The 16,095-nt window shown below is 43.4% G+C and overlaps 1 protein-coding gene across 1 annotated transcript in view; it reads left to right on the top strand.

Annotated features, from left to right (window-relative positions):
* The window catches only part of LOC127057265 (potassium voltage-gated channel subfamily KQT member 1-like), an 816,867-nt gene that overhangs the window by 88,660 nt on the left and 712,112 nt on the right, over positions 1 to 16,095 (top strand). Inside the window, 2 exon segments of the mRNA XM_050966175.1 lie at positions 5,792 to 5,870; positions 12,184 to 12,280. Of these exon segments, the coding sequence (XP_050822132.1) occupies positions 5,792 to 5,870; positions 12,184 to 12,280 (176 nt within the window).

The raw sequence follows: 16,095 nt of genomic DNA, 5'->3' as shown, positions 1-16,095 counted from the left end.
AACCATTCAGAGCTATGGGATTTGTTTATTGGTATTCTGCCCAGGTGTTTTGTTCCCTATGAGAGTGTCACCATTGACAAACAGCTGGTGACTTAACATGGTTGCTGTCCTTCCAGGCATTATATGCCTTCAAAATCAGCCAGATCTGGCATTAAATTCTGGCTATGCTGTGACTTCACAGCTTTGTATGTTTTAAATTCTGGCATATATGCTGGCAGAGAGGAGAATGTAGCAGCAGCAAGAAATCTGGCAAGAAACATGGTTAGAGGCAACAGGGGACAATTTTTTCACCAGTGTTGGACTTGCAAGGGACTTGCTGCCCAAAAAAACCTAACTTTGGCTGGCACAACGAGAAGGAACAAGCCTGAAATTCCTGCTCAGTTCCTTCCCAATTAGCAAAACCTGATCACTCCAGTTTGGTTTCCAGGAAAATATGACTCTTGTGAGTTATGTACCCAAAAAGAGGAAAGCGGTATTACTATTATCATATATGCACTCAGATGCTTCTACCTCTGGGGCTGAAGCAAAACCAGGTATGATTTATTTTTATAACAAAACAAAAGGACACATGAGATGGTATCCTCAACCATCGCAAAATGGATAGGAAAACACTGGCTGATGGTAGTTTTTGTGACCATTTTGGGCGTTGCATGTCTGAATGCATATATTTGGATTTTGTTGATTTGCCTCTGGCTTAATAAATCCTTAAGAGATGGATGTTTTTCAGGGACCTGGGTATAGAAATGAAGAAACCACTTGTGCATGGAAGCAACATTGCAGCCTGCCTCAGGCTTCTAGGGGAACGGTGATTAGTGTGCTAGGTACCAGTCCAAAGCCTAAGAAACAGGCAAGATGTTACATTTGTTTGAGAAAATGAGACAGAAAAACACCTCTAAAATGTGCAAAATGTGAAATTGTACATTCAGAACATATGTCACTTATTTGCCCCATTTGTTCAAGGTAGTAGGCTATTTACTTCATTTTGCTGTGTTTGTGCCTCTTACAGGGGCGTGCACAGACATTTAACTTTGATCCCTTTGGGGGCCACGTTCTGTGCCCCCCCCCCAACAGAGATCACTTTTCCTTCCCTCCCTCCCCTGCCCCTGGCTCCAGCAGGAGCTTGCTTTCCCTTCTCCCAGCCCCAGCCCTAAGGCTGGAGGAGTTCTGTGTCCCCTAGTGATTATGGGGGATGTATGCCCCTGATTGCCCTCCCCTCCCACCCCCTGTGCCTGTCTCTGGCCTCTTATATTGTTACTGTTGCTATCTTTCTTTTGTCTAAACATGGGGTCAGTTAGACCCTGACACCAGCAAAGCATTTAACTTCTTAAAAATATGTTTGATCCTGGGGTTAGTTAGACCCCAACACAAGTAATACTTAGTGTACTTTCAAATCTAGGCAAGCTTTAACTTGTTTAGTTGTATATCTTATTAGTAAAGGCAGTTTTACATGCATTCCATGTGGGGTTGTGTTTTTTTTTTTCTGATTTTTGACATACTAGAGGTCTTCAAGATCCCAGTAAAGAAATAGTTGGGTGACTTTTGGTCCAATATCAAAGGCACAGTTACCCAATACTTCCTATTATAACCTCCTGCTTGCAGTTGCTGAAAACTTAGCTAAACATTAACTATTTGGGTTGAAATTTTACATGCTAGGTGTCTGCCTCAGGCTAATACTTTTTTTTTTTTGTATAAAATTTCACCTCAAATGCTTTGAGCCTTTTCCAAAAATGAGGTTGAGGAGAATAGATTGTGTACCAGAATTTTAACATATGCAAACCTTTCCTTTGAGCTCTAGCACCACCATAGTTTGGAGCAACAACTTGAAATTTAATATAATATTGATCTTTGCGTGATGGATAGGCCTTTTGCCATTCCATTGAAAATCCACGCAAATTTGGTTCCATCTTATGAATCTTTGAAAAAGAACATTTTGCACATGCTCAGTAGAGATTTGCTAAAGCTTTGCAGTTAAATTCCCCAAGATTCAGTCCTCACTGGGCATGCTCAAGCCCAGGGCTGCAGGAGACTAAGCAAAACTTTGCCTACATTTGCAGCTGTGGGCTGGTGCAAGCTGGATCTGGGTCTGGGCCTGTGCCTCTGCCTGTGCCCCAGAACTGAAAGCAGGGAGCCCATCTCCCCAGTGCTCTCAGCTCACCCCATGCTGGTGCCCAGGCAGCATGGGGGAGGAAGTTGCAATATTCAAATATTAAAAGGACAAGATCTGGGCAAGGGGGAAGGGAATAGACTCGGACATGGTCGGGGGAGTGGGGACTGGAGGCTGGAGAGGATGGCTGAGAGAGAGAATGGGATTTAGGGTGAGCAAAGACTGGAACTGGCAGCTGTAGGGAGCAGAGGGGGCTTCGACTAGTCGGGTAGGGAGACTGGGGTTGGCAGATTGGGACTGACAGGGAATTGGTGGGGCAGGAAAAAAAGTGGGAAGAGGGGAGACATTCCTGAACAGCCAGGATGAGAGGTGGGAAAGGAGACAGGGACTGAGATGGAACCATTGCTGAAGAAGAGAAACAATTGAGACAGGAACAGGTTGCTGGGGATGGGGAAGGAGGAGTCAAGTTTGTGGGGAACTGATAGAAAGGTCTGTACCCACTAGACATGCTCCTCTCTAGAGCCTGGAGTTGAACCCAAGATTCCTGAGTCTCAACATTCCTCTACTGTCGGCAAATATCTATGGAACCCACTGGCAAAGTGTCTCATCTCTCTTCTGTGTCAGTCCACATAAAGGATTACTACTTACTATCGCTATCAGTTACCTTACTAGCTAAAGTAGCAGAGGTCTGTGCAGTGGAGCTAAACATTTTAGTCCTACTGATGTCCCATATGGGTATCAATATGATGCCACTTGATGGAATTTGTGTTTTCAGTTTGCTTTTTTAAAAACCTAAGAAACTATACACACACAGACCACAACTTCAATGAGCACTAAAGTTCCAAAGTCAAACATTCAAAAGTTGGGAAATGCCAGAGTAGAGGTTGGTTGTGCAATCTCAATTTGTCCCTCTTGTGGATATGCATCATGACAGGCTTTAATTAGATGATTGTGTACTGTTTTTTTTCACAGCACCTCTGCCTTATTCAGCTCCTGGGCCTATTCATAGGAGGTCCTGCCACTTGTCCTCCGCTGGTAGTATGGGGTGAAGAAATGGATGTTGAGGAGGATGAGCATAGAGAGATGATCATGAGGCATGGTATAAGATAGACCGGCTAGATGTTGTGCAGACGGTTGGCATGTTGGGTGTGGCCAAGGACGTTTATGGAGCAGAGGGGTTGATAAGTTCCAGAGGGTCAGCAGTGGATGGAAAGCACCCTTCCTCAGGATCCACTTGAGGAAAACGAGAGAAGCAGGAGACAGGGCTGCCCTCTCCTCTTGAAGCACACAACAGGGAACATGCAGGGTGGGCAGCTCCATGCAATGGCTGAGCACTGTAATCTCCAACTTCCAGTGTATCAAGGGGGAGTCCCTCACCTGCACATGGAGATGGGTTTGTGTAGCAGGGGTTCTGCAAGGAGTGCCTCCTCCACAGTGGCTGCTACAGACCTGACCACTGACACTAGATGCTTCCAGATCCTGAGGAGGTCCCAGTAAAAGATGGTTAGCTCAGCGAGGTCTTGGGAGATAAGAGCTGCCTGGCATATTGAAGATGATGGAGGAAGGTGTGCACCAAAATGCTCCATGCATGACTACCTGCACTCTCACTGCAGGGCCTGAATGCAGGAGCTGTGGGCCTGCCTGTGGATGCAAAGCAGACCTGGTCTGCCCTCCCATAAGGGGAGGCTCAGGACACCCACAGAGACCCAGTGCAGACTGGCCAGAAAAACTCCAGGAACTTCTTCTGGAGGCTGGCTGGGGTTCCTGTGGGGTGGGCTCAATGTCTTGAACTGGTGCCAGAGCATAGACTGGACAAGTTGACAACTAGTGTCCTCCCCAAAAGGACAGGAAGTGCACAGGAAAGACCTGCTCTAGGGATGAAGCAGAGCTGTGTAGTATAGGAGACTGTAGGACCCTTTCCTTATTTCTTGCAAAAGTTGGAAGATGAGTAGTGAATGAGGCAGGGATCTGCCATCATAAAGGCAATTGAATTCTGCCATGAGCAAGTCACTTGAAGCAAACTTTTTCATGTGTGTTCATTAATTGAGCATTTCTCGGTTTCTGAGTGCCTGCTTTGAGATTGATGGGTCTTATGTGCAGAAGCGCTGAGGACTCAGAAGTGCAACTGAAGTCAATGGGAGAGCTATTCTTTGAACATATTAAGTGTGTGTGGCAGAGCTCTGACCTTGCCCCTGTGGGTCCTGCACTTCTAGGCGGTTTATGCTAGCCTCAGTGGCTCACTGTGACCCTCCACGTAGCCCTTCTCTCTCTAGGGCCAGGGTTACAGTCTACTGAGCCCTTTTCATCATAGGCCAGCAAGGAGGTTGGTGAGAGAACTCCCACAGTCTCTATTGTCCCTGGGGGCTTATTTCAGAACAGTTTAGCCTCCTGTCCTGACAGAGGCCTGACTTCCCATCCCAGGAGATGTTCCTGTAGTGGTGGGAACCCAGGCCCACTCTCTACTCCGGGTTCTGGCCCAGGGATCCTAATGGTAGCAGCTGTTGGCAGCCAACCTTTCACTGCCAGAGTTGCTACATTTCCCTGGACCACTTCCCCAGAACTCTCCTGCTTCTCCCTTCTTCATCCTTACCTTAGGGCTCCCTTACCAATGGTTTGAAGGTGTCTTCATTAACCAGCACTTCAGCCACACTTCCTCTCCTCTGGCTCCCTGGCTCTCCTCTGCCTGAATGGAGTGAGCCCTTTTTATAGTATCAGCAGGGCCTTAATTAGAGTCAGGTGGTCACATTAGCTTAATGGCCTCACCTGACTCTTTTCAGGTTAATTAGGGTCAGGTGTTCTCATTAGCCTGGAGCAGCCCTTACTCTGGTCAGTCAGGGAACAGAAAACTGTTAATCCAGTGGCCAGTATATCTGCCTTCTGCTATTCTGCTGTACCCAGCTGGCCTGGGTCTATCACATGTGATATAATGCTAATGAAACATCAGGTCCTAGGTGTGCCAAATTGGGCACCCAAATAGGTAGATACTTTTGACCTTAATCTCTTTGTACCTTAGTTCTCTATCTGTAAAATGGGGATAACACTCCTCACAAGGATGTTGTGGAAATAAATTTAATAATTGTGAAGCATTCCAAAACTATAATGGTCAGTGCCATAGTAAGGACCACGAGGAGGAAATAATAATTGCGCCTAAGAGGAGGGTTTAAATAGTGTGCAGTGAATAAGGCATGGGCCACACATTGAATAACAATGAGGAAACAAAATACATTGAACACCATCCATCCTGTGCACTAAATGAGGTAGGAGTTCAGGGGAAAAATAGAATGTAATCACGTAATTAAAGACTCCATCATAATGCATACAGCACAATGGAGTCAAATTAAGGTATCACAGGCAACTTGAATTTTGGCATTTCATAACTTTTGAGTGCTTGAGTTTCCACCCTTAATAATGTTCTTTTAGTATGTGTATGGGGAAAGGGAATGGGATGGGGGTGCTCATTTTCTGAAGTGGAAATAGGGAATTTTGATGTGATTACCAAACATGTTTTCACTTGGCCTAAACCAGATTTTCATCTTAGTTTTCCAGATGTGAAACTCCACCATGTTAACTCACAGTTCTGACAAAACTCAACTAAAATCATTTGGATTTTGTTTGCTTTTTTCATTTGGTGTTCAACGACTGTTTAAGTCCATAAGTCTAATGTTCTATGTGTTTTTTTTTAAACAGATCTTATTGTTGTGATAGCCTCAATTATTGTTCTGAGTGTAGGATCAAATGGGCAGGTGTTCGCCACATCTGCCATAAGGTACGTTCTTCTAGTGACTATAATGTAACTAAATATATACAAGAGCATGCATCTATAAACCCATCAATTGTTATTGCCAAAGATGATTATCAAAATGTCAAGGTAAATGGACTATAAAGAACTCAGTGTACCATTGTGCCTCAGTCACTGATTGGGAAAGGCAGTATCGAGGCAATGCATACTGCGTGAGTGTGAGTGTGGAAGCAGAGAGGACACAACTAAAGAAACATTATGTCCCATACAAAACATCTAACACTCTTTCTGAGGGAAAAAAATAGTATTACAGCACGTTGGTTTATTTAAGAAATAATCCAGACACCACTCAATTCACTTGATACTTTTTTGGAGAAAGTGGAATTACTTCATTTAAATCCATCAAAGCACAATTGCATTTTATCTGGCACAGGTAACACATACCATGCAGGAACCAGACACATTTGATTTATGAAGTGTTTGTTCAGCTTGCCCGAAGTAGCACAATCTTGTTTTGGATGGTAAACTGAGTAAATACTGGACAGGAGTGATAAGGAGTGGTAGAGGTGCATTCCCACTGTGCTTAATCCAGCAAAGGGGTGCTGCCCCTCCCTATAATGTTCTAAGTGCCCTCCCTCCCACTTGAGTAATTGGGAAGTGAGGAAGTCAGCACTTTGCAGGATTGGGCCCAATAGATATACAACTCCCTTTAGTGTCTATCTAAAGTATTGATAGGGCACTGATTTTTGGCATGTAAGAACTGACAAGATTATGAAGACACAAATGTCCAGAAGAAATATGTACTTTCTGTTCCCACAGGTGAGGCTAATATGTTAAGATTTGTTTAATTTAGGCCTGTCAATTAATCACAGTTAACTCGCGCGATTAACTAAAAAAAATTAATCATGATTTTAAAAATTGTGATTAATCGCACTGCTAAACAATGGAATACTAATTGAAATTTAATTGTTTTTATACATTTTCAAATATATTGATTTCTATTACAGCACAGAATACAGTGTACAGTGCTCACTTTATATTATTTTTGCACTGTAAAAATTCCAAAAAAGAAATAGTATTTTTCAGTTCACCTCCTACAAGTACTGTAGTGCAGTCTCTTTATCGTGTAAGTGCAATTTACAAATGTAGAATTTTTTTGTTACTCAAAAACAAAGCAGTGTAACACTTTAGAGCCTACAAGTCCACTCAGTCCTACTTCTTGCTCAGCAATCGCTAATACAAATAAGTTTGTTTACATTTAGGGGAGATACTGCTGCTTGCTTCTTATTTACAATATCACCTGAAACTGAGAACAAACGTTCACATGGCACTTTTGTAGCCAGCGTCGCAAGAGAGTCTAAACCTTCAATGGCATTGTCCCTGTGTGGAAAAACAGTCTAAATTATGCAGGTCCTAATCTGTTAGGGGCATTTTAGATTAGGGATAGGATATTGCAGTCTGTTCTGAAGTGCACGATAGTGTTGGATTTCTCAAAACACAGCTGTCATGTTTGCCTTGGGCTTTGTTGCTTTTGCAGCATGCTGCATCAACTTAGACATTTTCATTCAGCCCTGAGTAGAGTGAATTGCAATAGTCTAAGGGTACGTCTACACTACAGGATTATTCCGATTTTACATAAACCGGTTTTGTAAAACAGATTGTATAAAGTCGAGTGCATGCGGCCACACAAAGCACAATAATTCGGCGGTGTGCGTCCATGTACCGAGGCTAGTGTCGATTTCTGGAGCGTTGCACTGTGGGTAGCTATCCCGTAGCTATCCTATAGTTCCCGCAGTCTCCCACGCCCATTGGAATTCTGGGTTGAGATCCCAATGCATGATGGTGCAAAAACAGTGTCACGGGTGATTCTGGGTAAATGTCGTCACTCATTCCTTCCTCCGTGAAAGCAAAGGCAGACAATCATTTCGCGCCCTTTTTCCCTGGATTGCCCTGGCAGACGCCATAGCATGGAGCCCGTTTTGCCTTTTGTCATTGTCACCGTATGTGTACTGGATGCCGCTGACAGAGGCGGTACTGCAGCGCTACACAGCAGCATTCATTTGCCTTTGAAAGGTATCACAGATGGTTACCAGTCTTTCTGTACTGTCTGCTGTGCCATTGTAAACTGGCGATGAGATGATGGTTATCAGTCGTTCTGTACTGTCTGCTGCTGTCATGGGTGCTCCTGGCTGACCTTCGCTGAGGTCGGCTGGGGGCGCAAAGACAAAAATGGGAATGAACCCCTGGGTAATTCCCTCCTTTATTGTTTATCTAAAAATAGGGTCCGTCCTGCCTAGAATATGGGGCAAGTGTACTAGAGAGCCAGTGTACCAGAGAGCACAGCTGCTCCATGTCAGATCCCGCAGAAATGATGAGCTGCATGCCATTCTAGGGGGTGCCCCTGCAATAACCCCACCCGTTGCTTCCCTCCTCCCCCAACACTTCTGGGCTACTGTTGCAGGGTCCCCCCATTTGTGTGATGAAGTAATAAAGAATGCAGGAATAAGAAACACTGACTTTTTAGTGAGATAAAATGAGGGGAAGGCAGCCTCCAGCTGCTATGATAGTCCAGGCAGGACATTAAACGGTGGGGGTGGGGAGAGGAGCCCAGCATCCCGCTGCTGTGATAGTCCAGGCAGTACAGAATCTTTTCTTTAGACATGAAAGGGGGGGGCTGATGGAGCTCAGCCCCCCGTTGCTATGATGAGGACGGTTACCAGCCGTTCTGTACATCTGCCAGGAATAACTGGGAGTCATTCCTATTTTTACCCAGGCGCCCCCGGCCGACTTCACCTGAGGCCAGCCAGAAGCACTCACGGGATGATGACAAGGACGGCTACCAGTCCTTCTGCACTGTACTGTCTGCCACCGGGGAGGGGAGGGGAGAGGATGCTATTGTTCAGTGCTGCGGCACCGCGTCTACCAGCAGCATGCAGTAGACATGGTGACACTGAAAAAAGTCAAGAGACGATTTTTTTCCCTTTTCTATCACGGGGGGTGTAAATTGACAAGATATACCTTGAACCACCCCAGACAATGTGTTTGACCCTACAGGCATTGGGAGCTCAGCCAAGAATGCAAATATTTTTCGGGGACTGTGGGATAGCTGGAGTCCTCAGTCCCCCCTCCCTTCCTCCATGAGCGTCCATTTGATTCTTTGGCTTTCCGTTACGCTTGTCACACAGACTGTGCTGTGGGCTCTGTATCATAGCCTGGAGATTTTTTTCAAATGCTTTGGCATTTCGTCTTCTGTAACGGAGCTGTGATAGAACAGATTTGTCCCCCCATACAGTGATCAGATCCAGTATCTCCCGTACGGCCCATGCTGGAGCTCTTTTTGGATTTGGGACTGCATCGCCACCCGTGCTGATCAGAACTCCACGCTGGGGAAACAGGAAATGAAATTCAAAAGTTCACGGGGCTTTTCCTGTCTACCTGGCCAGTGCATCCGAGTTCAGATTGCTTTCCAGAGCAGTCACAATGGTGCACTGTGGGATACCGCCCGGAGGCCAATACCGTCTATTTGCAGCCACACTAACCCTAATCCGATATGGTAATACCGATTTCATCGCTACTCCTCTCGTCGGGGAGCAGTACAGAAACTGGTTTTAAGAGCCCTTTATATCGATATAAAGGGCCTCGTTGTGTGGACAGGTTCAGGGTTAAATCAGTTTAACGCTATTAAAATCGGTTTAAACGCATAGTGTAGACCAGGCCAGTGATGGAAGATACAGAAGTATGGATCACCCTGGTTAGGCTGTTGTCTGACACAAAAGGGTGCAAGTTCCTGACCCATCAAAGATGAAAGGCCGCTTCTGCCCCGGTGGAAATTGGCAAGTCTGGAACCAATGCAGAATCCACTACACCCACAAAGTTTGTAGCACTTCGATAGTCTGCAGTCTGATATCTTCAGACTTTTGTATAGATCATTAAAACAGTCACCTTTTCTACCAACATCACTTCAACCTTTGTGGAAAGCTTGTGCATTTGCATGCCTCAGCTATGCCTATCTCTGATACTCCACAAACATCAATTTTGGTAATATGCCTTTGATCAAGTGCCCATAATGTCCATATCAGCGGTTGGATGCCATGGTGGCAAACAACTTAGATATATTAAAGACAGCTAAACCAAGAAATGTCATAATGTCTACTTGCTGTCAACTGTTAAATTAAAGAAACCTAGGGGAACATCTGTCCTCTCCTTTTCCCCCATGGGGGAGCTGTGTGAACTAGCCAGTGTTGGCATACCACATATTATGAGAATTCTCCTCTTTGAGGCCTTATTTCAAAAAAATACATGTTTGTAGTTAAATTTCTAAAATGTAATATAACTGTGTAGAATCAATAGCCTATCAAAGAATAATGAAATGCCATTTTTATATGCTGCCATTCAGGCTTCACAGTGTCATGGTACAGTGCTTAGTATTGCATGTGGGGTCAAAAAGTACAAGGCTCTAGTAATTTTTATTTTTTTCTTCTGGGGAAGCTTAGAAAAAGCAAACTTTAAATGAAGGAGAGTGTAACAGAGTGGGACTCATCCCTGCAGCATCTCCTGCTAGTCATCTCAGGGAATTAGCGTTTCTAGCCTCTGGAGTACCCTCTGCTGTCCTACTGCCGCTGACCCCCATGTCCCTCCCAGGATCCAGTGCTCTTGTCTATCCCTCTATCCCTACCTTGCCTCAGTCATGGGCTACTGCCAGTCACCATCTAGCCCCCTCTCACTGGGGCAGACTGCAGTGTAAAAGCCACTCATCATAGGCAAGGGGGGGTTGGACCTGCTGCCTCTGCCACTGCAGTACCTAACTGGCTTTCCACTAGGCCGCAGCCTGGGCAGTTTCCAGGCTGGAGCGTCCCAGCTCCCTTGGCCTTCTCCCAGCCCTGCTCCACTCCTGGGACCTTCTCTCAGCTCTCTGCAGCCAAGTCCCTCCCTCTCAAAGTTAGAGAGAATCTCTGCCAGCTCCTGGCTCACTAGCCTTTTATAGGGCCAACTGTGGCCTGATTGGGGTGTGGCTGCAGCTGTGGCTGTTTCCTCAATCAGTTGAGGCTTGATGCTTTCCTAGCAGCATCCCTCTCACAGTCTCAGCCTTCTCCCAGGGCTGATTTCAAGCCTTTCCAGGCACAAGCGGGGTGACCATCCCACTACAGAGAGATTAGATTTTCTAAAGGCAAATGCAGAACCTGTCTTTCAGGAGCAATAAGGATTGCAGGACATCATGGTGGAGAAACCTCTTGAGGTTCCTGCCTTTTAATGTGGCACAAGAGAGCATAACTCTAATGGGATGATAAAAAGAAGAAAAAAATGGCTGAATTAAAAAAAAAATACTCTAGTGATGAGACCTATTAGACTGTGGATTTGGACAGGTCACTAGAAAGTAAACTTGAAAGACAATCTTGCAGTACCAGATGGATAGACCAGATGATTCCTTTCCTTCTCTGGCTACTTAGATTCAGTGATAGGATTTCAATACAGTAGTTGCTATAAGCAATGGCTAAGAGTGTGTGTAGGAAAGATATAAAGAGATCACGATGAAAACAAACCAAACCTAACTAATGAGAAATATTTTAATTTGAATTATTTATTTAAATTATTCATACATTTCTTCAGCACAGGGTTGCCAACTTTCTAATCACACAAAACCAAACACTCTTGCACCTCTCCTTCTCCGAGGCCCCACCCCACTCACTCCATCGCTCGCACATTTGCACCGAGCTGGGGAGGATCCCTTTTCAACACCTGGCAACCCTCCTTGAGTTGCAAAAGTGCCCAATTCAAAATTCATGTTCTGGTTGGTTATTTAAGTTGCATAGTATTGTCTCTACTCACTGATTGAATGATTTATGTAACTAAAAGCATGCAAAAAAGTGAGAATTGTGACTTTTACAGTTGAATGTTCTATTCAGGTTTTGCTTTTGGAAAATATAGGGGTTAAAAGTTTACTTTTCGCAAGTGTTCATGCTAGTAAAGTTTTGGTATTGAAAGTTCTCAGAAAGCAAACATTAGAGAGTCACAAATAAGTAAAAATGTAATGTGCTTAAGAGTATGAACAAATACTTTTACAATTTATTTAACTATTTGGTATATTGATACACTTAAATACAGAGTAGTATATAGTATTGAAATTTATGGGTCCACACACACAAGGTACCGAATAGCTTTAATTCCCAGACACATCTCTGGGAAGAGAAGTTGCTCAGCATCCTGAAGGATGATCATGCACCTGTTATTGTGGGTTTTTTAAATTACAGTATATAAATGCATCCTGAAGGTTGTGTGCAAACTGAAAAATAGTTTGTACAGATATTTAAGTTTTGGATTTCATTTCACATTTTTCTTTCAGGGGAATCCGGTTTCTCCAGATACTTCGCATGCTTCATGTAGATCGGCAGGGTGGCACTTGGAGACTCTTAGGATCAGTTGTTTTCATACATCGTCAGGTACTGGATATTTTAAAGTTCCTAACACATGGCCTATGAAGCTTATTCAGCTCTTTGACTTCAAATCATGATCTGGTTTAAAATGAACAATGATTGCTGCAAGATAGAATGAATCACTTTCAAAGACAATCATGTTTCTTCTTACTTTTGAAACAGGAACACAATTAGGCTGAATGTTTCTTTCAATTTGGTGGCTAGTGGGCACCAGCAGTGGTATTTTCTGGAAATTAGCATTATAGCTACGAATAATGGTTCTCTGTGAAGTTTGATGGAACTATTCAAGCATAATTTATTAAACACAGTTACATGGTTTGTCTTGCATATAAAAATGCTGTCAGCTGTATTTGCAGGAAATGTCTTCTAATTCATGTTATTTTGGCAAAAAAACAAAAACCAGTGAAAACATTTTAAGTAAACACATCAACCATTTTAACCATTCCTTTTTATTTAGTTACTTAAATATTGGGGTTTCTAATTTGTGCTATAAATAAAAATATTAACTATAGTATTATAACATGTAGGAAACACTATTTTATCTAAGGATATAAGCTGTGAAATAGAGGTACATATTTCTATAAATAGCAGCCTGTTTTTGTTAAAACTTTTACATTTTACCATTACCTCTCCTGTTCAGAAGTGCTTAAGCTTAAGTAATCATTTTTCGCATAGACTTTTGCACAGACTTTGGCAAATGAATGATTGAAGGGCCCTTTTTTAAGGGTCACTTTTGAACAGTTTTTGGTGAAAATGGGTGCTTGAGGTTAACCATATGAACATAATATTATTGTCATCCTTTCTTACTCATCCTGTCATATTGTAATGGCTTGTTCCACACTATAGATTTCTTCAACTTTATAGCCAGTTATTTCTCCTCCTATGACAGTCCTTCCTTCACACTCCTTCATATAAATCTGTTCTCCAATTAGTGTAAACAACTATGAACTTCCATCACAGGGGCCACCTGCATTTACTTCAGCAGATCGTTATGTTACAGATGACTGGGAGCTGCTTAAAGCAAAACACTGAAAATCTATCGTATAGTTATTCTTGTGCTATTAACATTTCTGCTGTACCGCAGGTAACTTCAGCTCCAACAGGCTGAACTCCATTAAAAAACACTGAATTCCTGTTTAAAAAAAAAGTCCCAAAACAAACAGCAAAAATCCCTCAACACAAATCCACTTCATTCCTATATGACAGGAGTAATTTTAATGGCCCATGTCAGTGTAAGCTTCATTGTTTATCTCTACACTGCATGGCTATCCATATAATACTGGACTAGACTCCTAACGTATTTTCTTTGCATTCATGAGGCTTACTGTGGGGGTTTTCTGGGGGCAAATAAAAAAATACCATGGAGAAGATAAGCCTGTGAACCAAATGAATTTGAAGTTCTATTACTCCAGAGAAGCGATTATGATGATCTATAAACAGTCTTCATATCTGCATGCTTGACCAAGGAGATCATCCACTGACACATGAGCAGTTCAAAATCAAAAATATTCTTTATTGACATTGGATAAGTGTAGTTGAAACTGCAGTGAACAGAAGGGAAAACAGAACTTTGATTCCCCTCCAGTCTGCAATAGAACTTTGCGTTTTAAAGAAAAAAGGGTCTCAGTTTCTTTTTCTTTGCAGACAGCGTACAAAGCAGACTTTTATTTGTTTTTGTTGTTGATGAATTTGGTACTTTTTCAATATAAAGTAGGATCCTAAATCCCTGAAAAGTGCAAAAAAGTACATTATTGGGTCCCATGGAAAATAGATTCGCTTGGATCTGTCTGTGCCCAGAAAAACTTACTAAAGATTGAACTATGTGTGTCTTAGTTTTACATATAGCTGTATTAGCTCACTGAAACCCGATTTGGCCAGGGCACTCAGCTATTTTCAGCGGGTTGAGCTTATACTAGTGTTTCTTGCCAAAGGCAACAGAACATCAGTCAATATCACATATGATGATGGAAAAACTTGGAAAAAATCATGCTGCTCGCTGAAAAACTATTGAGTTAACTTATCGAGCTCCAGTTTATGAGTCTCTAATCTCAGAGGTTCAGTTATCCCTCATCTTGGTTTGTGAGCTGCCATAATGTTTCTAATAGAAGGCTAATTGATGATTCTGAGTATTATTATTTGGGATAATTTGTCATAATTAAAAATGTGTCCAGGTTTAAAATAACGTATTGACTTAAGCCCCTCAGTATGGATCTATCATGTTACCCTATGTGCAAGTGTGATTTTGGCTTTCTTTGCATATAACCCCCACTAGAAAAGGAAAAGAAATTTTGTTTGTGACCCTGATGAATAGCATCTCAGTATGTTATCTGTCCTAATCAAAAGCACGAGAGTAAGCTTTGCTGTGTGGTAAGTGCAAGGACTGCAAGACCTGTACTCTTGAGTTGTGTATCTGGCTCTTCTTTTGACTTCCTTATATTGGGCAAGTTATTTAACTTCTGTCTGTTACTTCAGCTATAAAATAAAGATAATAATCTGGGCCTTGATTTCTGCAAAACATTCAGGGAACTTCAGATGTTAGATGCTATATTAATGCAAGCCATCAAATCCTGTTTCTTTATATGTACTTTAGTTCACTTTCATTGAAATCTTTATATCCTATCTTCATAGGTGATGAGTTATATGGGCCCATGGTGCCTGTTCGCCACCAATATTCAGGAATGTGATGGTGCCTGACTCCACCAATGTTTGGGCTTATAGTTTCAGATCCATCCCATCCAGGGGGATGTGGGGTCCAGGATGGCCTGGCAGGTTAGCAGGGGGCCTGGCACCAGCAGCAGCAAGTGACACGGCCCCAGCCCACCTCACCTCTCTCCGTCCTGCCTTGCCTCTTCCCGCCCCTGCTCTGCCCCAATCCTGACTCTTCCCACCCCTTCCCCCAAGCCTCCCCCCAGCTCTTTTGAGCTTCCACTCCCTCCCCCAGGCGATGATGGGAGTCAGTGGAGCAGAGCAGGGTGGACTAGGGTTGGGTTCCCCCCTGCTGCTGGCACTAGGCCCCTCGCTAACCCTGCAGGCTGCTCAGGACCCCATGTGCCCCTGAATAGTGGGGCCCCCCAAAGCCTGGGGTCCGGAGCACTTGCCCCGGTCCGTCCTATGTATGGGATGGTTCTGCTTGGACCTGTTCTGGGCACCACCAAAAATTATACAAACCTGGCGCTCATGCTTATTTTACCCATATCTTCTTAGTATAGGGCTGCTGGAACAATTATTTTTTAATATTTATATATACACACTTGCTATTGCAATATTTGTTTTTAAACATATATGTATGTATTCAGAGTGGCCAGTAGAGATGATCAGAGGAAGTGATGTTTGCATCCAGACTAAGTTTTGACAAGGGTTCAGGCTTTGATGAATAGGGCTACGGTTTAGAGATGCTGATGCTGAAATAGCCTCAGAAGTTCTGGTGACATTTCTGTCACAGTGAGAGCCTGAGATCTTGCCTAACTCCACTAAAAATCATATTGGTCTGCCTGATTTTTAAAGTCAATGCTTCACATAGAAAATCTCTCCAACTATTGTCTGGTCTCTGACCTCCATTGTAAGGCAAAATCAGTGAGAAAGTGGTAGATTCTGTGTTCCAGTGACTTGTGACATCTACCAATAGCTAGGATGTTTTGTAGTTGGGCTTTGGTTTGAAGCAAGACCCAGACAGCTTTAGTGGCACTAATACGGTACCTTCATTCAGTGGGAAGTGATATCATCTCCTGGAATTGCAACCTGGTGCATGGGGTCACAGTGCCACTCAGATTTGGCCAGAACACCCCTCCATCATGATAGAGGGGCAGCTGGGCCAAATCTGC

The sequence above is a fragment of the Gopherus flavomarginatus genome, chromosome 1 (assembly GCF_025201925.1).
Source record: "Gopherus flavomarginatus isolate rGopFla2 chromosome 1, rGopFla2.mat.asm, whole genome shotgun sequence".
NCBI classification, from domain to species: Eukaryota; Metazoa; Chordata; order Testudines; family Testudinidae; genus Gopherus; species Gopherus flavomarginatus.
This window is presented reverse-complemented; position numbering and strand designations above follow the sequence as displayed.